The sequence below is a fragment of the Lygodium microphyllum genome, chromosome 1 (assembly GCF_053477565.2).
Source record: "Lygodium microphyllum isolate KBCC chromosome 1, Lygodium_microphyllum_v1.1.10, whole genome shotgun sequence".
In the NCBI taxonomy this organism is placed as follows: Eukaryota; Viridiplantae; Streptophyta; class Polypodiopsida; order Schizaeales; family Lygodiaceae; genus Lygodium; species Lygodium microphyllum.
Window position 1 is genome coordinate 48305963 of NC_141135.1, and position 27171 is coordinate 48333133.

The 27171-nt window shown below is 42.8% G+C and overlaps 1 protein-coding gene across 1 annotated transcript in view; it reads left to right on the plus strand.

The window, feature by feature from the left end:
* LOC148041080 (gamma-secretase subunit) overlaps positions 1-26572 on the plus strand; it is a 30004-nt gene extending 3432 nt beyond the window's left edge. Inside the window, exon 2 of the mRNA XM_087676634.1 lies at positions 26086-26572. Within this exon, the coding sequence (XP_087532760.1) occupies positions 26086-26243 (158 nt within the window). The 3' untranslated portion in view covers positions 26244-26572. The remainder of the gene's footprint in view (positions 1-26085) is intronic.
* The last annotated feature ends 599 nt before the right edge of the window (positions 26573-27171 follow it).

Below are 27171 nucleotides of genomic sequence, written 5' to 3' on the forward strand. Positions count from 1 at the left end.
CCGATCCGTTCTCTTTATGAGTCTATAGGATTTTGTTCTTGTATATGTTCATAGGTTGCAGACCGTGGTGGAAGTGTGGAAGAAGCTTGCATCTTTGTAATAGCACAAGACATTTACTCATAAGATTTTCCTTGAGAAGAAATTACAAATACTCAGTCTCGATGATTCTTCTTCCATAAAAGAGCACATTACGAAGATGGAGGATATGAGAGGTGAGCTTGCCTCTCTTGGAGGGGCGATCTCTTCTGAGGATATGGTGATGATTTTCTTGACTCAACTGCTATCTCCTTGGTTTGATGTTTTTTACACCAGCCTCATCACCTCGACAACCCATGAGAAGCTCTTATGGGAGGAGCTTTCACCGCTTGTCTTGGAGCATGCCGAGTGACTTAGAGAGGTGGGGACCAGTGGTTTTGGCTCCACCAAGGCTTTTACTATAGGTACGGGTGGCAGGAAGAAGAAGAAGTAGAAGGAGAAGGCCAAGGACAAGAAGGAAGAGGACACAAAGGATTCAAAGGAGAAGCAGCCCAAGTGCCCACATTGTGGGAAGGTTACTCATCTCGAGTATGAAGAAATATCCTAACATAGGAACACAAATAACACCGTACGACAAAGCACAGACTGATAGAAGAACACAATTAGGTTTAGGGTAACTTAGAGACAATGAACACAGAGAATGAATGAAAGGATATGACTATTGAATATACAATGCACATGCAACAAACACCCTATGCAATGAATGAATACTGTACCTCGAACTCCTGTATCTCAAGGATTAGAGCAGGGGTAATGAGCTAGAGAGTGTGTTGTACTCTGAACGGATTCGGAATCACAGTAAGGTAGCCTCCGGATATTGAATACCAACAAATGTAGTCAAGGAAGGTTGGATCTGATGTAGATAGTATTGCAAGAGAGAGAAAGACAAAAGCGTAGGTGAGGAGAGAGAAATACTAAAAACACTGGTTATAGGAGAGAGAAAACAGCAAATGCAGGTTACAGGAGAGAAAGACTAAAAATGTGGGAAAAACCAGCAGCAGTAGTCAGTATGTTAAAATCAGCTCTGAACAATATGTGGTAGGTTGGAAATAGGCGCCAGATTGTTGTAGACACCAATGGCTAGCTTGGACTGTGATGTTCTTCGCGTCCGGGGTGTAGACAAGTTGAAATACTTGAAATTTGCAAAAACGAGATTAAGACTGAATGGACTCTGGAGGGCAGCATACCTATTTACAGAAAGTTTGGGCCCTCCCAAGTGGGTTTGTGCTTATGGGATATAGACACTCTCTAGAAACACATTTCTTTTTAAATAAACAAGGTTTCTTCCTTAATTAAGCATGTTTTGGGTTTGTTTAATTAAGCTAACATAGAAACACAAATAATACCGTACGACAAAGCACAGACTGATAGAAGAACACAATTAGGTTTAGGGTAACTTAGAGACAATGAACACAAAGAATGAATGAAAGGATATGACTATTGAATATACAATGCACATGCAACAAACACCCTATGCAATGAATGAATACTGTACCTCGAACTCCTGTATCTCAAGGATTAGAGCAGGGGTAATGAGCTAGAGAGTGTGTTGTACTTTGAACGGATTCGGAATCACAGTAAGGTAGCCCCGGATATTGAATACCAACAAATGTAGTCAAGGAAGGTTGGATCTGATGTAGATAGTATTGCAAGAGAGAGAAAGACAAAAAGCGTAGGTGAGGAGAGAGAAAGACTAAAAACATTGGTTATAGGAGAGAGAAAACAGCAAATGCAGGTTACAAGAGAGAAAGACTAAAAATGTAGGAAAAACCAGCAGCAGTAGTCAGTATGTTAAAATCAGCTCTGAACAATATGTGGTAGGTTGGAAATAGGCGTCAGATTGTTGTAGACACCAATGGCTAGGTTGGACTGTGATGTTCTTCGCGTCCGGGGTGTAGACAAGTTGAAATACTTGAAATTTGCAAAAACGAGATTAAGACTGAATGGACTCTGGAGAGCAGCATACCTATTTACAGAAAGTTTGGGCCCTCCCAAGTGGGTTTGTGCTTATGGGATATAGACACTCTCTAGAAACACATTTCTTTTTAAATAAACAAGGTTTCTTCCTTAATTAAGCATGTTTTGGGTTTGTTTAAGTGAAGCTAATGCATTTTTAGCTCAATACTTCCTCTCAAGCCCAACAATGGTGCCACAAGAAGTACGCTAGCCAATCCCTTAAAAAAAATAAATCTTTTAACCCAAGGCGTCCCACCCTAAAGCAGCTAGAGCATTGGATAGATGGTGCGCATCGGTTGCCCAATGGCCTACTAAGACTACAGAGGCAATGGTTATCTTACCAAGGGAGCCCGAGTGATCACCCTAGAGACAAGTAGCACCCAAGTAGAGAAATATGTGAAAGCTTCGGACTTATGCTTGAGGAAGTACACCCACATGTATCTTGAATGATCATCCACTATAAAAAAGAAGTACAACGTGCCGTTCAAGGTAGCAGTGGATGTGTGTCCACAAAGATCAACGTGAATCAATCTAAGAGGCACCTCAACTCTATGTGTAGATTGCTGAGGAAATGGGGTATGGTAGGGCTTCTCGAGCTAATATGCTCTATAGACATCTCGAGCTAGCTCTAGGCGAGGAAGGCCCTCAACCATCTGAGGGTGAGACAACTCATAAAGAGAGTCATAGCCAAGATGCCCTAGGTGGAAATGCCAAAGACACTCATTGTTTGTAGGCTCTTGAGATGTGGCTAATGCCTAGAAGGTATGAAACACGGAGTGGTATAGGCCATTAGGCTGTGCCTCACTGCAAGCAATTACTAAACCAGTCCGAGAGTCAAGGGCCTTAACTATGGTCGTTGTAAAGAAAATTGCTAATCTAACTAGCAAAGCTATTACTACTAAACAGATAACAAGTTTACCCCAAGCTGAGGGACATAGTATACATTGTCCAATGAAGCCATATCCGGACCCTTGTCAGTGGGGCAAAACTGACGCAACCTTGAGCTCGCATATTGACCAAGGAGTTGTTTTCTTCGTGGACTTGCTTAGCTGTAAAGGCTCGGGTACGGAAGATGTCTTTATAGGAGTCATGTGATGGGTAGCTCCACTGTCCACAATTCAAACATGTGTTGATGTGCTTGGCTGTGACGAATGGGCCTCTGCGGTAATCTTGTCGGGAGGCAACTCATAGATGTGGATGAAACTCGCATTGGATGTCTCTACGGAGACGATGTGAGCCTCTGCAAACCAATTAGACAAGCCCTCTGGAGTTGAGAATGTTGTCAACTGAGATGGTTGACCGGTGGTAGTATGAGTTTGACCTTTCCACTACCCCTTGCCATCACCTTGCCTCCCTTGATGGGGGTTGCCTGATTGAGGGGCGAGGGTCTGTGACTTGGGTTTTGGTGCTGTGTCCCTTGCCTTTGATCGACACTTGTTGTCAAAATGGCCTGCCTTTTGACAATGTTGACAATACCTATTCTTCTTAGGTCTATCAAGTTGCTACAATCTCTCCCCTTGGGCAACCGCTGCTATACCTACGTTTTTGCTGTCCAGCAAGTTGCCTACATCAGCAAACACCTCTCTTGTTGTCACGTGATAGTTCTTTGCCTCAAGTGAGACCAATTTTCAGCATTCTTTGGTGGTATATTGCTGCGTTTACCAGATTTCGGCCTCCAACTGTTGTGTTTTGGTGACTAGCCTACTACCCTTCATTAGTTAGCACACTCTCATTGCCAATTGGTGGTCATAGCACTTGGGATCCATCTCCGGTGGATGTTACTCTCCGACACTGTATGCTTTGCCCTTGGGCATTCTGTACACTCTTACATTCGTTTATAGCATTCATTCACTTTAGATTTTGTTCTCTCTGTTTTTTTATCTCTGTGTTTGAGTTTTGAGTTTTTGCGTTTTACATTTTGCATTTAGGGTGTTTGAGTTTTGCTCGTCTCTGTCTGAGTCTTTGTGTTTCAGTCTTGGTCGTATATGTTGTGTTTCCTCAATGCAAACCCTAGAATATCTTTACATGGTATCGGAGTTGGAGATCTCCTAAAGAGTGGACCTATGGTGATTGTGGAGGCTAGTTTTGTGCGAGACTCACACATGACTTGATTCTGACTGATAATGTCTCAGGCATCTTCTTTCAGGAATCCTATGATGCCCTATCAAGGTTCTCCATCATTGGAGGCTTTAAGAAGGCATTATGGTCTTGAGGAGGAGATAGACACACCTTCGCCTTTACCATCTTCTTTTTCTCGGTTTGGTCATCTTACATATGAAGAGTAGAGAAATACTTGCGCATCACGTACAGTTTGGTTTATACTCCTCCAATAAGTGCTACTATTCCGTCTAGACTAATTGGTGAGATCGGCCACCTCTCTGATCTTGAAGGGACCACGACATTCAAGACGTCTGATGATCCATCTCCCTCATCACAACCATGCCTTATGTCAGGTTGTATAGCCCTTTTGAGTCATATGAGCCAAAATCCTCTCCTGTTTGTTGTGCAGGATCAAGATGATTTTTAGTACGCTAACTTTAATAAAGAAGGCTATTGAAGCAAATACCCTTCATCAGGTATATCTTTACCATCTGTTTGATTTGAGCAAGTAAGACATACTTCTCAACTCCCTCCCATCCCACTACTATCTTCTCCACATTCTAATCTACTCACATCTTCATTCCAAAATCTAGGATTACGTTTCACTTTCACTCAAAGCACACCAAGGGTTGGATCTTCCATCTCTGCTCCTAACACTTTCCCTTTCTCCATCCCAGCGTCTGCTTACCCTCCATTCACTCTACCTCTTGGTGCATCATTCAGGGGAATGCCACCCTTTAACATTGTACCTTCCACCTACCCCCCCTTTACCACATTCTTTCACTCTAGGACGGCTGTGATAAGCATCCCTCTCACTACCCCCGGACACGCACAAGCTCCCTAAATGACCTTTCAAACGCAAGGATATCCGTCCTCTCCTTATGGACTGTCATCACACATTCCTTGGGTCACTTCTTTCCATCTTTTACTCCACATGTCCCTACCCCTCTACCTTGGGCTCCACAACAGTTACCATGCCGATTCTCAGTCTGCCCTTTCCCACATTTGGATCTGCTATGCACACTTCTTGTATGCATGGTGGGCACTCTGGGATTCCTTTCCTCCTCTCCCCCACTCTATTTCCTATATTCACCCTACCTCCATTACACACCTTTTCCATCTCCTAGCACTATCACTCTTGTTGCAATGTCCAAGAATGCCTTCACGAACAAGATGTTTTAACAAGTCGAAGTTTACCACTTAGTCGAACTTCATGCAACAAGTGCTTGAATCTTAAGGACTTTGGGACCTGGTCGTTGGTACTGCCTATGCTAGACCCTCAATTAGCTCACCCTACTCAAACCCGTCAATAGAGAGTGCACAATGCCACAGCCAATGTTGAGTTAATGCAAGGATTGCTTCGTGAGTGCCACTCTCAATTACAACATTTTCCCCTCATATCTAAGCGATGAAGTCATCTCATTGACTGCTATGTGGGTGAGATTGCATTTGACGTATCTTAAAGTCAAGTTGACTGAATATCAGCAATTACTCGCCGAGTTTGCCACTACTAGCTCCCCAAAGTCAAACGACGTGGGTCATATTCTCCTTGAACAAGTTGCTCGACAAATACTTTCATTTTATCCAACACATTATCTCACTGCCTAGATTGCCGACTTTCTACGAGTTTCGAGTGCCAATTCTTGCATTACGCAAGGTTGCACGATCAAGTCCACAAGAAGTCCTCCACACACATCCATTCAACGGGGCGAAGGTTGGTTGCCTCTTCCTTGGGAGGAAAAACCACCAGTGGCAAGAACTCACAAGATGCAAAGGCAAGCCAAAACAAGGGTGACACCACTTTCATGCGACAGAATCAAAGAATCACGAACCCTTTGGAGGCAAATTCCTAAGAAAAATAGGTTTTGCACACATTACCAAAGGTCAGGTCATGTGGACGAGGAGTGTCATACCAAGACCCACCAAGCTCTTCCTTTTAGAAAACCACAATAGACTGCTGCGACTGCCTTCACTTCAGCTGGCCAATCTAGTGGAGCTACACCTCTTGATGCTGTATCATTTACTCAATTTTTCCCAGTAGCTACTAGATATGTGGCATGCAGACAGTCTTAGCAACCTATCTCCTTCACTACTCCTAAAGGATTGGTTGATTGGTTTGCTAGTGACTCACCTATTGCACTTTACGCATCCATTTCTAGGGTATCTACTACATCTTCTAGGACTACTTCTTCATCTCGCCGTATGCAATGGTGGCCACACACTTAACGTTTCCTTTTTTAGACTTCCGTTGCATACTTACCTACTTATTGCATTGCACTTAGCTTTACTTTTTGTTATTTTCAATTTGTTTTTTGGAGCATCTCACTAGTCATCTTTGTGCTTGTCGATTTTGATCTCTTTTGCAGGATTTTGTATTTCAGTGAAGAGCTAATATGCAGTTTTACACCCGTCCTTCCTAAGTTAGAGACGAGCTACACACCATTCCTTTCATGGTTCCATCTACTAGGAGTTTTGCTCTTCTACTAGCATGGAGGCTTCTCCTCCTACGGCGGATCGCGTAATATCTCTCTTGATGCTTTCATGGTGGTGTCTTCTATCCTTGCTCTTCCAGTAGGGATTCTTCATTATTTTCATCCACATGGTTCTCGGCACCACACAAAGACTGACATCCTCAAGCTAGTCTTCCTTTTTTGGCATCAACAATTAGGTTAAGAGGAGATTCCTACCCTTCTTGGTATTCTACAGGTTTTGACACTTGTCTTTGACATTGGCATTTCCCCCCTGTTGTACCTTCCCTATGCATTGCATAATTTCATTATCTTTGTACTAGGGTGCTTGGATAAGTGAACAATTTTCCCACGAGGGAACATTGTCCAAGTGGCACCTAATGCATGAGCATTCTTCAGCATGTAGCATACTATACATTCCATTATGTAGAGCACCATTAGACAATCCTAAGTTGTTTCCACTGGTGGATTACACAACCATCATTCTTTCCATGATACTGCATGGTCTTTCCCTCGTCATTAACATCCTCGAGTGGTTGGGTAAGCTTGTATTGTTTTGTGATGTGTTGGGTGTACCGTCCCTACTCCCATCTTCTGGGTAATTGTTACTTAATCGGCTGCCACCCATAAAATTAACTTTTTCACATTTTAAAAAAAAGTTCAATGTGGTTCCATCCGCCTTTGTAGGGCTTGGTAGGCCATTGGGCAGCCGATGAGCACCCTTTGTTCAATGCCTTGTCCTCTTTGAGGTGAATACTTAGACTCCCTTTGTAAGATAACATCACCTTTGCAGTCTTGGTAGGCCACTCGATAGCCGACTTGCATCATTTGTCCAATGCCCTAGCTACTTTGGGGTGGGATGCCTTCGGGTAAACATTGCCGACCTTCCCTTTTAGGCTCAGTTTTGGGCTTGAGAGGGGGTGTTAAGCTAAAACACGCTTTACAATGGATTAACAATTTTTAATAGTCCCAAAACATGCTTAATTAATGAAAAACACAAATTTGGTGCACAGTTTAAGAGAGTTTCATTGGTCCCCCAAAACCCTAATTTTTTGGGGTACCTTTCAATATCTATAAATAGACAAGTTGCCCACAATTCAGTCTCATCCTTTTGTGTAGGTTTCTCACTTTACCATGCAGATTTCAACCATCAGTCACCTACCATTTGCTGCCCAGCCATCACTTACTGCAACCCATCACTATCCAGCCCTAGGCGGTGTGTTTTCAGCCATCACCTTGCTATTTGGAGGTCTCCATTTGATATGTCATCATAGCACCGGATTAGCTTGCGTTTTCACCATTTGGTGCCGGGCAATAGGCTACTGCCATCTCTCCGACCAGGCCAGCACAACGACTAGCGGGCATGCGCTGTGCATGATGAGGCAGCAGGCACACACGGGGGGGACTAGGTAGCAGGCGCATGTGGCAACGGGCAGTGACTGCCGGGTCACCGGCAGACAGGTCATGTGACTCGCTTGATAGGTCAATGAACCCCCCACATCAGTTTTTTTTTTAAAATAAAAAAGTTTTCTTTAATCTTTTTAATTACCACTTATGCTTAGCGGGAGTTCATGCGTTGGAGGCACAGATCTTAGATTTGTGCCAATTCGAGCCCGGAAATTTGTGGCTTTTTCTAGATTTGATCTTATTTATGCTTGGCAGTGATTTTTAAGTCAAAAATTGCAGACATTGTATGTGGTGACCTCAATTAATTTGGGGATTTTGTCAAATTAGTCAGAATTTTGCTCTTTTGAGTAAAATTTCTTGACATTGGATCCCAACAAATTGGAGCTTTTCATGTATTGATATTTGCTCAGCTGGGTCAGATTGGTTGACATTTATGCAAATTTGGACATGAAATTTTGGGGTTTTGTGTAGAATTTGGTAAGTTTTTGCATTTTTTTCCCATGTGGTGGCTTGTTCATGTATAAATAGCAGAGACTTACTTCTGGTTGAGGAAGAACAGTAGGGTGTTTGCTAGTTCAGCTTGTGCTTTTGCATTTCAGGGGAATTTACTCTTGTGTTCGTGATAAAATGACTAACTTCTTTCAGTTTAGATATCAAGAGTTTGATGGAAATCAAACGGTTTGATGGTCATGGCTTTGACCTTTGAAAAGACCGTATGTAGGGCATTTTGTTCCTAAAGGATTATATGGAAATCAAACGGTTTGATGGTCATGGCTTTGACCTTTGGAAAGACTGTATGCAGGGCATTTTGTTCCTAAAGAATTGTGAGGATGCTTTGTAGGAAGATAAACCCGCACTAATGTCTAATGTAGATTGGGCTAGAGTAAATAAAAAGGTTGTGGCTTACATAAAGATGTGTGTCACTGATGACATCTTGACAAACATTAAGGGTTTAGATAGAGGTTATGCAATATGGGAGAAGCTGAAAACTACCTATGAGATCACCATACTTGTTAATTAGGTGCATTTAATGCGCAAGTTGGTGAATATGCGATTGGATGAGTCGAAGCCTGCAGTTGAGCACTTGAGTGCATTTACAGGCATTTTAAATCAGCTCAAGGATGTAAATTTGAACTTTGATGATAAGTTGAGGGCGATCTTTTTGATCATGACGCTGTGTGACTCTTGGAAGACCATGGTGGTTTCTCTCAGCAATAACCCCAATCTCTCATATGATGAGGTGAGGGGCTCTATCTTGAATGAAGAAATTAGACGTATGTCTAGTGGAGAAGGCAACAACTCAGCTCATAATGTAAGAGGCAAGGCTGAAAAGAAAAATGCAAATGCTAAACAGAGAAACAGGAGCAAGAGCAAAGAAAAGGAAAAGAGTGACATTACTTACTATCACTGTGGTTGGAAGGGCCACAAGAAACCCGATTGCAGGTATTACAAGAAGGAACAAGAGAGAAAGAAGAATGCAGGGGATAAAAAGGAGGAGGATAAGACAAATGCATTGAGGCAACCAAAGGCAAGGAAAAGGCCAATGTGGCCTCTAGTGTGGTCATAGAGGAGCTTTCGGATACAGAGGCTGATGTATTATGTGCAGTTGATTATGATGCCCTTGTATGTCACATGTAGGATATGCAGATTACCAAGGCTGATGTGATTAATGCACTTTTGTCAGTTGATGATGGTGTCACTGAGACTTGGATTGTAGACTTTGGTGCCTCTTTCCATGTAACTCCTTGCTTGGAGTATTTTGCTATATCTTTTGCCCAAGTTGTCTCATAAAAAAGTATTTGGAGTTAAATGGGTCTTCAAGACCAAGTACCGTAGTGATGGCACGTTGGACAAGCACAAGGTTCACCTTGTTGCTAAAGGTTTTGCACAGCACCCAAGCATTGATTTCCATGATACTTTTGCTCCTATAGCTCGGATGGCTACTATTCGTAGAGTTCCTACCTTGGCTAGCCCTAGGTGTTAGGCCAGTCTATTAGTTGGATGTGAAGTCTGCCTTCTTGAATGGGGAGTTGAAGGAGGAGATCTATGTTGAGCAGCCTCTAGGCTTCGATTCTTTTGATGGTAAGGTGTATAGGTTGAGGAAGGTCCTCTATGGCCTTAAGCAAGCTCCCCATGCTTGGAATGAGAAGATTGACTCATTTTCCCAAGAGAGATTGGGGTATTGGTGTTTTCCCGATCCATAGCTTTATGTACACACCTTAGATGGAGGTCGAGTATTGTTTGTCCTTTATGTGGACAACTTGATTGTGACAGGTGATGATACCCAAATGGTTGAGCAAATGAAGGTAGCACTTCATGAGAAGTTTGAGATGGCGGATATGGGACTTCTTCACTTTTTTCTAGGTCAAATGGGTCTTCGAGATCAAATACCGCAGTGATGGCACGTTGGATAAGCACAAGGTTCACCTTGTTGCTAAAGGTTTTGCAGAGCACCCAAGCATTGATTTCCATGATACTTTTGCTCCTATAGCTCGGATGGCTACTATTCATAGAGTTCCTACCTTGGCTAGCCCTAGGTGCTAGGCCAGTCTATTAGTTGGATGTGAAGTCTGCCTTCTTGAATGGGGAATTGAAGGAGGAGATCTATTTTGAGCAGCCTCTAGGCTTCGATTCGTTTGATGGTAAGGTATATAGGTTGAGGAAGGCCCTCTATGGCCTTAAGCAGGCTCCCCATGCTTGGAATGAGAAGATTGACTCATTTCCCCAAGAGAGATTGGGGTATTGGTGTTTTCCCGATCCATAGCTTTATGTACACACCTTAGATGGAGGTCGAGTGTTGTTTGTCCTTTATGTGGACAACTTGATTGTGACAGGTGATGATGCCCAAATGGTCGAGCAAATGAAGGCAGCACTTCATGAGAAGTTTGAGATGGCGGATATGGGACTTCTTCACTTTTTTCTAGGTCATGAGATCCATCAGACTCCAAGGGGGATCTCTCTCCTAGTAGCAGTATGTGCACGAGCTCTTGACTACGTATGAGATGGAGGGATGCAAGTCTATTATGACCCCTCTGAATCTGAATTGAAAGGCCACAACCCATTCTGATCCTCCTTTGGCGAATGCTACTCGTTATAGGCAATTAATTGACTCCTTAATTTGGCTTCTCAACACTCATATTGACTTATGTTATGCCATAGGTGTGCTGGTCGGATTCATGAGTGAACCCGAGCTGGTGCATTGACAGGCTGTTGAGAGAATTTTGCGGTTCCTTCAAGGAACCCTCGATCTCGAGATCTATTATCCAGCAAGTATAGGTGATGCAGGCTTGTGGTGTTAAGAGTGCAACGATGCGGAAGCGTAGGACAAAGACTGAGAGAGAGTGAACATAGAGAGAAGAGAGAGAGAGAAAAGGAGACAGTGTAACACAGAAAATCTGTAGTGTAGTATGCTGTATAGGATGCAGAAATATACAGGGGTGTAGAGAAAATATTTGCATGTCTCTGCCTTGAGGACCTCGATCTCCGTCAGCTTGGGTGCTGTTTGTCTCTATCAAATCTCAAGATCAGAATGTCTGAGAATGTGCTACACACTGACTATAAATAGCCAAGAAATAAAAATGCTCAGCACCAAGTTGGCTGCATTAAATGCAGTTGACTACATAAAATAATGCAAAAAAACTGTCCGACCGATCACAACCTGTCCGACTGATCACAAACTGTCTGACTGACAATCTGCTGCCATGTGGAATCTGCACAGACTGCTGACATGGCTCTGCTGACGTGGCACTCTGGCCGTAGTGTTCTACACACTGCTGTCCAGGAAATGACTCTCTAACACCCCCTCTCAGATCTTGGATAGGCCAAAAGATTGAGGGATCTGGAATGTTGCCGAAGAAGAGCTTGAGGAAGCGCCTTCGTGAACAAATATGCAAGATTATCCTCCGTCTTGCAGTACTCCACATCAATGGTCCCATCCAGAAGCTTCTCTCGAATGAAGTGATAATGGATCTCAATGTGCTTCGTCCGAGCATGGAATACAGGATTCCGTACCAAGGCAATGCAACTCTCATTGTCACACCGTAGAAGAGTAGGACGAGTTTGGGGGGGCAGCCAAGCTCCTCCAACAATCTCCAAAGCCACACAACCTCACATGTGGTAGAAGATGCAGCCCGATACTCCGCCTCAGTAGAAGAAAGGGCTACCGTGGGCTGCTTCTTGCTACTCCAAGAGATAACACCTGTACCCAAGGTAAAGCGGTAGCTTGTAGTAGACTGCCGGTGGTCCACATCGCCAATCCAATCCGAGTTGCTCCAACCTGCAAGAACAAGATCTGAAGCATCTGTACCTGTCGGATAAGAAATCCCTAAGTTAGAGGTCCCCCTCAAATACCAAAGAATCCTCAGGGCAGCCTACCAATGCACCTGTTGCGGTTCACTCATGAACCCTGCCAAAAGACCCACAGCAAAACAAAGATCAACACGAGTGTTGAGAAGCCAAATCAAGGATCCAATCAACTGACAGTAGTGGGAAGCATCCATCACAGGAGAATCGGAGTGTGAAGCGGCCTTCAAGTTCGGATCCATAGGAGTAGAAATGATCCGCAACAAGTCTCCACTCTCAAAAGTCACCAAGAGCTCCTGAATATATCTTTGCTGAGAGGTGACAATCCCCCTCTGAGACTGATAAATCTTGTGATCCAAGAAGAAATGAAGATGCCCCAAATCTATCATCTCGAATGTCTGATGTAAAATTGTCTTGGTCTCTTGCACCTTCTGTGCATGATCCCTTGTTAGAGTCAAATCATCAACATACAACACAACAACACACAACCAACCTTGGAAGTGTGCACATAAAACTGCGGATCGGCCGTGGAGCGCTAATACCCCAACTTTGACTGAAGAAACGAGTTGATCTTTTCATTTCATGCATGTGGAGCCTACTTAAGGCCATACAAGGCCTTCTTCAACCTGTAGACTTTTCCATCCAAGGATCCCAAGCCAGGAGGCTGCTCTACATAGATCTCCTCCTGTAAGTCACCATTGCGAAATGCCGACTTCACATCCAACTGATAGACAGGCCATCTCCTATGGCCGGCCAAGGCAAGAATAGCTCGAATAGTTGCTATACGAGCAGTGGGGGCAAAAGTATCATGGAAGTCAATGCCTGGGCGCTGAGCAAAACCTTTAGCAACAAGGCGAGCCTTGTGCTTGTCCAAAGAACCATCGCTAAGGTACTTGGTCTTGAAGACCCACTTGACACCAATCACCTTCTTGTGAGAGGGACGAGGCACAAGAGACCAAGTGCCATTCCGCTCAATAGCCTCTGACAGATGACTCTGAAGAAGACCATAAAAGCCAGAGAAAAAGCAGTCGGGATGAATGAGCACGAGTGATCCTTTCACCTCCCAGCCTTGCCTAGTTTATTGCTGGCCAGACCCGTCGTGGTCCGATTGCCAGCCGTCAAACCTTGGTGAGTCCTACTATTCTTGGACTCTCTTTGGTTCTAGGCTCCCCTAAAACCCATTCGGGCGCCCAAGAGCCCGGACGGTCATCCTCGTGCATGTTCCCCTTGATTTACCTTAATGTCACTTTAATGTCACATTAATATTTGTGACCTTAATGTCACATTAAATATCACTTTAATTTCACATTAATGTCACATTTCCTTCCCCTTAAGAATCGGTTTCGTCCTCGAAAACGATACTTGAAAGGTCTAACTGTAAATTGGGAAACCTTTTCTTTAAAGTACTTACTCGCTCCCATGTTGAGCTTTCTTCTGAACAATCTTTTCACTTAACCAAACATTCTTGATAAATAGTATTCCTTGTTCGTCTATTACGAACATTTAATATTCTTTCTGGTTCATGTGGATTAGATTGGTCATTTAATAGCTCCTCAATATCATCATTTAAGATTAGATTATCCAAATCACCCAGCTTCTTCCTTAATTTACTTACATGAAAAACTGGATGTATTTTACTACCAGCAGGTAGTTGGAGCTTGTAAGCTAATTCTCCCACCTTTTTAAGTATTATGAAAGAACCACAATACCTTGGTGAAAGCTTTGGACATTGTCCCTTTTTCATAGTTTTAGTTTGTTCAGGCACCTTAAGATAGACTAATTCTCCTTCTTCAAAGGAGATGTCTCTTCGGTGAGGATCTGCATATGCTCTAGCTCGATTTTGAGCCTTTTTAATATTTTCTTGAGCAAATTTTAACATATTATTCATATCCTCCAAAAAGTCTTTGGCTGCTTGAATCTTTTCCTTATGCAGTCCTACTGCAAAAGGAGCTCTGGGTTGAAACCCATACATTAATATAAATGGACTATATCCAGTGGAAGAGTGCTTGGCATTATTATATGCAAACTCTGCTATCGGTAGATACTCTTTCCAATTAGTTTGCCTTTTACTTACATATGCCCTAAGCATATCTTCAAGGATTTGGTTAACCCTTTCAGTTTGCCCATCAGTTTGCAGGTGATCCGCCGTACTCATGCTAAGTTTAGTATCCAACTTCCTAAATACTGCACGCCAAAATTGACTATCAAATTTTCTATCCCGATCAGAAACTATATTTGCCAGAAGGCCATACAATCGGTATATATTCTCTACGAACAATCTAGCCAATTCTGGTGTTTTAACATCAGTTGAAGTTGGAATGAACCTAGTCATTTTGGTTAGCCTATCCACAATCACCCACATAGAGTCGTACCCCCTCTGTGTTCTGGGTAAAGCAACAATAAAGTCCATGGAGATACTCTTCCATTTTTCCGAAGGAATCTCAAGTGGATGGAGAAGTCCTCCCATTTTCAATCTTTCAGCTTTATTAACCTGGCATTTATTACATTTGACCACATAGTCAAGGACGTCCTTATTCATTCCAGGCCAATAGAACTGCCTTTTAATAAGACTATAAGTCTTATTAACTCCTGGATTTCCCGCGCTAGGGGTATCATGACACTCAAAGAGTATCTGGCGCCTTATTTCTGTATCTTTCGGGACACATATCCTACCTTTGTAGAGTAAATAACCATTATCAATGGTAAAATTCTTCCACTTGAATCCAGTTTGAGCAACCCCTGATACTCCATTTCCTTGTTGAACATCCTCAGGTATTCCTTCCTCAGTAGAAGCATTTTCATTTGGATCCCCATTTTTTATTGCTTCCCATATGTTGGAATATGCCGGATCAACTTGGCATTTCCCTTTTAAGGATTCAAGCAAGTTGGAAGTGAACTGAGTAAAACTCAATTCATTAATGATGGGCATTCTATTGAGTGCATCAGCTACTATATTATACTTTCCTTTTCTATATCTTATCTCATAGTCGAACTCTTGGAGGAGTTCGGCCCATCTGGCTTTACGCCCGTGTAAATCCGGTTGATCATTAAGCCACTTAATGCTTTCACGATCCGATAAAATCAAAAGTTTGGCACCGTACAGATAGTGCCTCCATTTCTTCATTGCATGTACTATTGCATATAGCTCCCTCTCATAAACAGAATAATTCTGTTTTGCACGGTCTAATTTCTTGCTTTCAAAAGCAACTGGTCGACCTTCTTGTAATAAGACCGCGCCTATCGCCTTATCACTGGCATCAACTTCAACCACAAATGGTTTATTGGGATCCACTATTAATAATACTGGAGCTGTAGCAATAGCTACCTTAAGTTTTTGAAAACTTTCATTTTGGTCTGTTCCCCAATTAAAACTTTTTCCTTTCCCTTTAAGTTGGTCAGTCATTGGAACAACTATTTTGGCATAATCTCGAATGAATCTACGATAAAATCCAGATAAACCTAGGAAGATCTGCAGCTCTTCCAAGTTCCTTGGAGATGGCCATTCAATAATTGCCCTTACTTTTTCTGGATCCATGTTGATTCCCTCTTTCGAGATAATATGCCCCAAATATTTGACCTCTTGTACAAAGAATTCACATTTAGTTTTCTTCGCATAAAGGGAATGTGTTCTTAACAGTTGGAATACTAATTGTAAGTGTTCCAAATGTTCTTCTCTTGATTTACTAAAGATCAAGATATCATCCAAAAAGACTACTACAAAATGTTCTAGATAGGGCCGTAAAACACTATTCATCAGCTTCATAAAGATAGCTGGCATCACCAGAAAATCATAATGCTCGTATCTAGTACGAAATGCTGTCTTAGGAACATCTTGTGCCTTAATTCTTACTTGGTGATAACCTGATCTTAAATCTATCTTTGTGAAGAATTTTGCTCCTTGCAATTGATCAAAAAGATCTTCCATTCTGGGCATAGGAAATTTATTTTTCACCGTTATTTTATTAAGTGCTCTATAGTCAACACAAAGTTGCATAGAACCATCTTTTTTCTTTACTAATAAAATTGATGAAGCCCAAGGTGAAATACTGGGTTGAATAAACCCTTTATCAAGGTAATCCTTAATTTGTCTTTCAACTTCTTGGTGCTGTGTTTCACTTAACCTATACGGTGGTTTAGAAATAGGGTGTGTATCCTTATTTGTGTCAATTGGGTGATTTATATCACCCCTATCTGGTGGAAGGCCACTTGGTAAATCAGAAGGAAACACATCTTTAAAATCATCTAACAAACTACTTAATTCATTATTTACATTCAACTCACAAACATAAGAAAATTGTTGCTTTATATTAGAAAAAGTAAAAGTGTTTTGTATAGGAAGAGACCATAACATGTATACCTCACAAACTTCCTTCTTTATCAGCTTTTGAACTTCAGTAGAACATAGCAAAGGATTATCAGATACTTCATGTTCACCTTGAATGACAAAAGTCTTACCATCCCTTTCAAATTCTAGTGTATTATGATGGTAACTACGTTTCAAGGATGATTCCAATCCCCATAGCCACTCCCTCCCTAGAGCAATATCAGCTCTTTCCATGTTCATAATTTGGAAATCAAGTTTATCTTTATATCCTTGAATCTCAATTTCCAAATTGGATACCATTGTATCCCATATTTTATTATCTTGGCCTTGCATCATATGAACAACATATTGATGCCCACTCTTTTGTTGGGGAAGTTTCAATTTTTTGACAAGTGCATAATTTATAAAATTATATGTAGCAGAGTTATCAATCATGACTCTAACTCTCTTTCCAGCTATGAATCCATGTACTCTAACTAAATCATGTGGCCCAAAAGTAGGCTGCCACATAGAAGTTGACATACAACACTTGTGTTGTACATCCATGTGCAAGACCTCTAAAGATCTGTACTTTTTATGCCCCTTTAATTCTAAGGTCTGCACTACATGGATTTGTTTTTCTTTTCCCTTGCCCTTGTCCTTATCCCTTCCTTTGTCTTCCCCCTTTTTCTTTTGAGGGCAATTCCAAGCAGCATGGTTAGGGGATAAGTTGAAACACAACTTTTCTTTTTTGGCCTTATCAAAGTCATCAGGACTTAACTTTGGCCTCACATATGGTTTCTTTTCAAAAGGTTGTTTTTTACCCTTAAAAAATGACATTTTCCTTTTAAATTTGCCCACAAATTTTGAGGTTTCCAATTCCTTAGACTTGGGCTCTGTATCAGTGAGACTAGTGAGTGTATTTGGACGCACACTATCTTCATTGATTAATACAAATTTAATTGCCTCTTCCAGCGTCTTAGGTGAACTCCTTTTTACTTCCTTTTTACATGCTTTATCTAGTCCCCTAATGAATCCTCTTGTCTTTTGAAATTCATCTATTCCTTTCAATTTGAGGATTATCTCACGATATTCCTCCAAATATGTCAGCAGGGGTCTTCCCTTTTGTCTGACATAATCCCAATCTTCCCAATTTCTTTCCATTTCATTTTCAGGAAGGAATTCTTTTAAAAAGACGGATTCAAATTGAGCCCAAGTTTCAGGCATTTTATTTGCCTCCTTTAAAGTTCGCCACCACTTATATGCTTTGGGCCCCAAAGTTAAACTAGCCTCTAGTGCTTGGAGATGTGGTGGGGTATTCTTAAGTTTATGTAAATCTTCCCATTTTTGGAGGAAATTAAAGATTGTATCTTTATTTCTATCTTTTTCCTCCCTGTGAAACTGAGGGGGTTTCATATCCTTTAAAACTGGATTATCCCTCAACTTATGGTGGGGTTCCTTAGGATCTCGCATAGTCACATCTAAATCTTTCGATGAAGATGGGACATCCGAGGTTTCTATCTTATTTTTATCTCTTTCTAATAATAAAGTTAATTGAGATTTTATTTTAGTGAGTGTTTGAGTTAAAAATTCCATTTGAACCCCCTGAGCCTGTACACGAGCAGTAAGATCATCAAATTGTTCTTGTGTAGCAAAAAATTCTTCCCACTGTTCCTCTTGCATTTCCGATTCATGGGGATCTACCATAGGGTGGTCCCCAGAACTAGAACCTTCCATTACTCCCTCTTTCCCTTTTTCTGCCATTAATACACTGGAATTGGAAAGCAAAGATAAGAAATTTGCAGGCAAAGTAAAGTACTTCCCTGGTTTTAATGGCAGGCAGTTGTTGCTGGTTTGTAAAAAAACCCGGAGTAAGGAACAAATTTTATCTTTCGAACAAAGTCGGTCACGCAGGAAATGGAGCTTCTTTGCAGAAACAACTAGTATTCAGCCCCCTTCTTAATGATCACGCAGGCCATCAATGCACCTTTCCTGAATTTGTTCTCTGCTGAGCTTGTACTTGTGATGCAAGTGCAGTCGGGGCTGGCGAGAGAAATTCCAGAGCATGCAGTCGACTGGTCACAAAAGAACCAGAAAATAACGTCAGTTTCATGCAACTGGAGGGCCAGCCTGCGGAAAGGGGAACAAGGCGTTAGGTCCGTTGATGCGCTTTAAGATGGGCTCGAGCCGGAATTTGGCACGCGATCCAGCCTACAACGTTAGATATAGAAGATAGCTCCCCCCCGCCATATGATAAGTAACGTAGTGCAATAAATCGTCACGTCAAATTTATATGACGTGTCACCAAGCGCCGTAAACGGACTACTTCACGAGACCCGTTGGCCTATATGATGTGTCACCAGGCGCCGTAAACGGATTGCTTCACGAGACCTGTCGACATGTCTTCTTGTCGAACAGCTTCACGGATCCACAAAATGAGACCCGTCGGCTTTGATACCAATGACAGATGACTCTGAAGAAGACCATAAAAGCCAGAGAAAAAGCAGTCGGGATGAATGAGTACGAGTGATCCTTTCACCTCCCAGCCTTGCCTAGTTTATTGCTGGCCAGACCCGTTGTGATCCGATTGACAGCCGTCAAACCTTGGTGAGTCCTACTATTCTTGGACTCTCTTTGGTTCTAGGCTCCCCTAAACCCCATTCGGGCACCCAAGAGCCCGGACGGTGATCCTCGTGCATGTTCCCCTTGATTTACCTTAATGTCACATTAAATATCACTTTAATGTCACATTAATGTTTGTGACCTTAATGTCACATTAAATATCACTTTAATGTCACAGCCTCCAACTCGGCTTCCATAGCCTTCTGCCAATGGTCAGACTATAAAGTCTCCTTCCCTAAAGTGGGCTCTCGATCTTGCATAACACGGGTCATCAAACAATAGTTAGAGCAAACAAGCTTCGTAGAATATGCCTGGTTCCTCTGTGACCTCTGCGGTCCATCGTGCAGTTCCCACTCCTTAGGGACCCCCTTGATCCTTGAATCTTGGAGTGTGTCATAAGCCCAATGAGGAGGAGGCCGAACCTTCCCCCGTTGCTCTCCATCTGCCGAAGACTCAAGAACATCCATCGGCGGAAGCTCCTCTGGGGTGGTTGGTGGAAGGAAAGACTCTGAATTAGAAGAAGAATCTCCATCAAGAGGCTCGGGCTCCAAAGGAACTGTCTCAGGAGTCCAACTCTCCCCTGGATCTCTAAGGATGGGGTGCTCCTCACCCCCCTCTGTGGCTGGAACTTCCACGAACCGCACATCTCAGCTCGTGTAGACATCCTGCTTGACAGGATCAAACAGATGATAGCCTTGGGACTGAGAGGAGTAGCCAACAAAAACCTGTTGTCAGGAAGTCACCTCGAACTTGTCACGCTGTGTCTTGAGGATGTGCACATTGGTGTCACACCCAAAGATCCTGAAATACGAGACATCAGGCTTAGTCTCAAAGTAAGTCTCAAAAGGTGTCATCTTGTCAATGGCCGAAGTGGGAGATCGATTGAGGATGTGAACTGCGGTAGCCACTGCCTCGGCCCATGGAAACTGAGGTGTCTGTCTGTGCTCCATCATGGCGCGCCATCTCGATCACACTTCGGTTCTTCCGCTCCAAAATGCATTCTCTTGAGGAGTGTTGGTGTTAGCAACTCCTGGTGAATGCCCCTATGTGCATAAAAACGAGCAAACTCATTAGACATAAATTTACCGCCCTTGTCTGAACGCAAGGTCTTTAGTCGCCGGCCAGATTGTTTCTCCTCAAAGAGAAGCCAATCCTTGAAGTGAGAGAAAGCCTTCGACTTCAATGTCAAGAAATAAGCCCATGTCATCCTGCTGCAGTCATCTACGATCAACATGAAGTACAAGCTCCCCTTCAGGGACTCGATCCTCATCGGGCCACAAAGATCCGTAGATACAAGCTCCATAGGCGAAGTAGATTGTGGCGAAGCTTTGTTGGGAATCGCATCCCGATGCAGTTTGCCATGAATGCAGGAGACACATGGTTAATGGCTCACCACTATGTCCGGCAAACCTCGAACAAACGATTCTTGCAACGCCTTCCGAGGTACTCATAGTTTAGGTGGCCAAACCGAGCATGCCATAGCTCGGACTATGTGCGAGAGGTAAGAAGAGAGGTAAGAGCTATAGAAGACTTCAATTTGTAGATGCCATTCTCCTCATACCCTGTAGAGATAACCTTCCTCGATCCACGATCAAGGTCTCGAACAATATCATTGTCAAACTCCACCAAGAAGCCAAGAGCACAAATCTTATGGACCGAAAGTAAATGATACCCCAGCCTGGCACATGCAACATCTCGGAAGTGTGGATAGCACCACGTCCATCTGGAATCAGTTGCATCTCACCCCGCGTAGCAATAGACACAAAAGAGCTATCTCCAATGAGAATCTGCCTATGCGAAGGTTGCAAATGGGCAACACCAACAGGAGGAGGAGTCATGTGCTGTGGGGCACCACTGTCCATGATCCATTCTTGAGCTTGGGGAGCTGTCATCGAAGTATCAAAAGTCTTCGGTGTAGAGTCCTCAATAATTGCTAAGTATAGAGAAGTAGCTAATGAGGGTGCAGCCACCACTCCAGAATCCTTCGTATCCTTCTTGTCTTTGTTGGGGCAATCCTTCTTCCAATGACCGGTCTTACCACAAATATGGCAAGTCGATTCCTTCTCCTTGTCCTTCTTGGATTTGTTGTCCTCCTTCTTTTGGTCCTTCCCCTTCTTCTGAGAGGCTTGACCAACCAAAGCCTCCAATTTGGAAGCATTCTATCCCTTCAATTGTTTCTCTTGATCCAAGACCATAGGAACCAACTCTTCCCATGGAAGAGTCAACTCCCGCCCTGATACAATAAGAGCAGAATAAAAGATACCGAATCGTGGTGGTGACTGGGACAACAAAGTGATCGCCATGTCTTCGGAGGAAATAGGCTTCCTCGCATTTTGAACCTGCATTTGAAGCTGTCGAAGCTTGTTGATGTGTTTCCCAAACGAAGAAGACTTATTCACGGACAAGGTCCGCATCTGCACCTCCAAAGAAACCCTCTTCATCAGGGTCATTCGGATATACATCTAGTTGAGCTCCAGCCATATCTCACGATCCACTGTCAAGTGCTCGATGTGAGCTATGAGTGCTGTAGTATAAGACAAAAGTAGAAAAGAACGAATCCTGGCATTCAGTTTATCTCAATGAGACTAAGCTCTGGTCAACTTTGCACGAGCACTGGAAGAGAGTTTGGACTCATCTATCACCGATGGCCGATTGATCTCCTCCATCACAAGCTCCACCAAAACATAAGACTTCAGAATGGCCAACATCATCACGTGCCAAATGCGGTAATTATCACCATCAAGCTTTTGATCTGATGGAAGAGCCGGTAGGATAGGCACCTTCCTATCCATGATCGCCTGGAACTCCAAGTCAGTCTTTGAAGACAGTTCACCTGTAATACCTGCACAAACGCAAAAGCAGCCCCCTTTGACTGCGAAGACACAGCCTGCTAGTGCTCTTTCCTTCCCTTTCCGAACCTTCTTTAGCTACCGGAGGTGATGAAAAGGTAAAATCTGCAATGGAAGACCTAAAACGTAGCCTTCCTCCCCTTCAAACAGCAACAACGTGCAGCAAATTCACCAACTAGACTCCTTTCCCACACGCCCACGCTCGCTTCAGCCTTGATCTGATGTGCAGCCCTCCAACTCGCCCTCAAATGCTGGAAACGCAGCCTTGTGTCGCGTTGAAATCTCCTTCTCAGGTAGGTTCAGCACTCAGTCAGTTTGTCTTCATCGCTCTGATACCATGTCAGAGTGCAGCAATGCGGAAGCATAGGACAAAGATTGAGAGAGAGTGAACACAGAGAGGGGAGAGAGAGAGAGAGAGAAAAGGAGACAATGTAACACAAAAAATCTGCAATGTAGTATACTGTATAGGAATGCAAAAATATACACGGGTGCAGAGAAAATATCTGCGTGTGTCTCCGCCTTGAGGACCTCAATCTTCGTCAGCCCGGGTGCTGTCTGTCTTTGCAGTTTGTCTCTATCAGATCTCAAGATTAGAATGTTTGAGAATGTGCTATACATTGACTATAAATAGCCAAGAAATAAAAAATGCCCAGCACCAGGTCGGTTGCATTAAATGCAGCTGACTGCATAAAATAATGCCAAAAAAAACTGTCCTACTGATCACAATCTGTCCGACCGATAGATTGCGGTCATTGCAAGTGCCACGTGGCACGATAGGAGCAGTCGGCAAGTTTGTGTATAGTTGGTTGCATTTAATGCAGCCAACATGCATTATTTTTAGCATTTATTTTTGGGCTATTTATACTGCCTAGCCTCCATGCACTTTACATACTTCGATCATAGGTTTCCAAATTGCTAATCATGGAGACTGTTGCACATACTTTGAGGTTCATAGCCCGTGAGACCTTCAAGGTGGACACGTAGACATACACTCTACGTCCATGTACATATCTACTTCCTTATACGACATTCTTCATTGCAGATTTTCTGTGTTCCATTGTCTCTTTTCTCTCTCTCTTCTCTCTCTGTTCACTTTCAGCCTTGGTCATATGCTTCCGTACCACTTCACTGACACTACAGCCAAGGTCCTTGACTTTGACTTGTTTAGTGATTGCTTGTGGTGAGGGACAGCCTAGTGGCTTGTACCACATGACACAGTTTCTTTCTGAGCACATAGTGAAGGGCGCTTGAGTTCCACCGCTTCCAAGCTTTAGTTGCTACATGAGAGTCTACAAATACTGAATGTCTTTTGCATTTTCACTTAAGGCGATATGACTCTCTCTGTATACCTCTAGTGCATTTGCATTCTGTTCTATAAATATGCATTTGTGTACATTTATTCTTGTATTTGTTGCATATTCCACTACCCTATTACTTTGTCATCTACACCTAGTATTGGTAGGGATAGTCTGCTTATTTTATGAAAGGATTTGGGATTGGCTACTTGTCTCCCATCCATTACTTAATCAACCACTACCTTCCCTTTTTGAAACAATGATTATCACACAACCCGAAAAAAAAGAAAAGTTTCATTGTGGTTCCATCTGCCTTTGCAAGACTTGGTGGGCTACTAAGTAGCCAATGTGCACCCTTTGTCCAATGCCCTGACTTCTCTGGGATAACCACTTGGACTCCCTTGGCAAGATAACTGTTGCCTTTGTAGCCTTGGTAGGCCATTGGACAGCCACCGTGCACCCTTTGTTCCATGCCTTGGTTGCTTTGAGATGGGACAACTTGGGGTAAAAATATATAAAAACAAAAACACTCAAAATTTGGGTTGGGCTTCCTTTCTTGCTTAGTTTTTGGGCATGAGAGGGGGTGTTGAGCTAACATGAGCATTACATGTTGAATTAGCCACTTAAACAACCCCACAAATGCTTAATTAAATCCCCAAATTAGTGAGAGGTTCGAGAGAGTTTTAAAATGGTGCATGGTACGAGGTCTTAAAACTTTCTATAACTAGGTCGGCTGCCCTCCATTCAGCCTCAATCTCGTTTTTGCAGGTTTCAAGCCCTCTAGCTTCATTGCCCACACCTTGTTCGTGGAGGATATCTCAGTTGAAGCTTCCTTTTGCTGTCTACATCAGATTGGAGCTTGTTTCTAGCCTTATTCTCGTAGTTTGCACCTCCTCCAACTGTTGTCTGTTGTTTCTTACCTTCCTTGTGGTTGCAATTCAGCTTGTCAGCCTATTTTCCTGCATTTACAGCAGCCTATTTCCTAGCAACTGCCCCTCAAGTCTACGTTTGTATCTATCAATTGCCGCCCAGCACTTTTCCACTCCAGATTTGCTGCGTTTGGCCCCTGCTGCTGCCGCCCAGGCTGCTTGCACTCCATAGGTATTTGTGCTTGCTGTTTTTCTCTCTCTTCCATTGCGTGTCTACATATGATCCAGTCTTTGTGGCTGCGTTTGTTGGTGTTCGACTCTCGGAGGCTGCCTTAGCTGCATTTTGGGATCCTTGTCAAGAGTGCAACACACTTTCCCACACAGCACCTTTGCCTCAATCCTTGAGACATGAGAGTTCGGGGTACAATTTTCATTCCTACACATTTTGTACATTCATTATTTATTCATTCATTCAGATTCTTTGTGTTCATTGTCTTCAAGCTACCCTAACCCTAACTATGTTCTTTTGAGGTTATATTTTTGCGTTAGGGTATTTCTTCACACATCATACTTGGGATGGGGCTCCTGTTTTTGAATGAGGTTCCATATGAAGATATGCTAGGGTTTTGTAGAGAAAACACCGAGTGTGTATGAACATGACTGGCACATAGTGAACTCAAACAAGAATGCAAAGAAAGGAGAAACTAGTGAATGAAAAAAGTGCTAAATGAATGAATGAAGAAAAGTGTGAGGTAAAACTGAAAGGATGCCCAAGGAGTGGAGGTCATTCAACAACCATTGTCTTTTGTTGGAGCGGGCCGAGGGAGAGTTGGAGAGTGTCAGCCTTGGAGAATGGACCCCAAGTGCAGCAAACCACCAATGTTGAGAAGAAATCTGATATAGTGGGCTGAAGACAGCGGGGCAACCATCTGGATGTCAAAACCTAACAGTTCCAAGGGCTGGAATGACAAAAATGCACCAATATACTGCCTGATGACAAGCTGTGGAGGATATACTGCCTGGTGACAGGCTGTGGAGGATGCCATGAGGAAGAGTGGAAAAAGTAGAGGCAATAAGGGCAAAAGGAGTGGAGTAGGGAAGAGAGGGAGGAGGCTGAGGTGAGGAGGGATTGGGAGGTGGTGGGCAGGGCAACTTTTGGTAGGGGAAGAGGAGACAGTGGGGAGAAGCTGTGGTAGAAGATGATGAGGGAAGTGCAGAATCAGAGGAGCACACATGGATAAGAAGCCTGCATGTCTCTCACACCTGGCATACATGTGCTCTACGAAAAGAAATTGATCCTTACTTATTTGGAACAAGAAAATTGTCTGTCATTTATAAGTTTTCAAACAGGTTCCAGTCCTCTCTTGTATTTCCCTGAAAATGTATCGACTCGCATAACTTTTTGGATCCAGTATCTAACTTGTTTGCCCTCATGGTGAGATGGTCTACAGTGTCCAGATTTGAATTGTTACCAGTTTGATGTCAAGGTTTAAAGCCGCTTTTTTTGAATCAAATTGAATCTTGTTTGTTTGGTCGTCCTTTTGGGATTAGAGATTTGATTGGAATGATGTAGAATGGCAGAATAAGCTGCAATAATTGTTTTCTTTGCATGGAGCATTCTGGTGGGCGTGATGATCATTATGGTTGGAGAATGAAAATTATGCCACGATCTCTAGTGAACATTATTCCTTATGCACCAATCATCTGATCTGTTTTAAGGGCTTCTAGTTTTTACATATGCTTTTGTTGTATCCCCAACTGGACATTTAAGGCAGCATCATGTCTTTGCAGTAGGGTAGTTGTATGTTTCTGTCACTCAATTGTGAACTTGTTTATTCCAAGCTATATTCACAACTCTGTGTCACTCTTTTGCTGCAGATATAGTGCGATCAGGAATTGGATTCTTAATCTACACATCAGTGCTCCTTGTCTGGGCTTTGACCTTTGCTATTGGGGGGCAACAAATGTTTGGCTCTGTTTGGAAGAATCTCGCAGTCTATGAACTTGCAGACAGTTTTGATCTCCTGGGTTCTTAATGAATTTTTCGGTGGTAATGATCGGTCCTGATGCATGTCCAGGTTTTCTGCTACATGAATGTTTTTAGGGTGGATCTCCATATCTGCTTACATTGTTAAGCTGCAAGGAATATCACAAACTCTTTGCTAAGGGATCATGTTATCAGGCTTAAGAGAACATTGATGGGGGACTTGCTATTATGTACATCTGATATACAACAATGATAAATCTTGTTTTACTATCATTTTATTTGTAACATAATACATGTAATCGTAAACTGTCAAGGTTTTTCAGGGTGATACTTAGTGGCGATACCGCGTATGCCCCCTATAAACACCGTGTTTTAATAACTTGATGGCAGCAACAAGGTTTTTGGCTCCACTCTAACCTGCTTTTCAAGTTCCAGGCCACTAAATAATAAAGCTAGGGGGAGATGATGATGTCTTTTCAGGTGCAGCTTGCTGTTTAAATGCCATGCAGATTCATGAAGTTGAATACATCTGCATACCTCTAATTTGACGAGCTTGTGCAGAATGTGGTAAATGTTCCTGTGTGAGTTTGGTGAAGGGCATTCTTGGGGGAAAATGCCTTAGCATGAGCTTGTGTTGACAACATGCAGCATTTGGCACGCATGCACATCAATGTATGTATGTATAGATGTGCACGTACGTATGTATGTATGTATGTATGTATGGATGCATACGTACCTATGCATGTGTATATCTATGTAGACATAAATATTATATTAATAGGCTTTGCCAAGGAGGAAACCATACATCCATTATTTATCAGAACACATGAAATAGATGTGTTTTGGGGGGAGGAGGCACACACACACACACACCCACTCATACACAAACGTTTATTGAGGCCACGATCGGCCTATGAGACATCCATGTACAATGATGATCGTCACGAAGTATCAAAGAGTGATGTAGTAAATTGTGA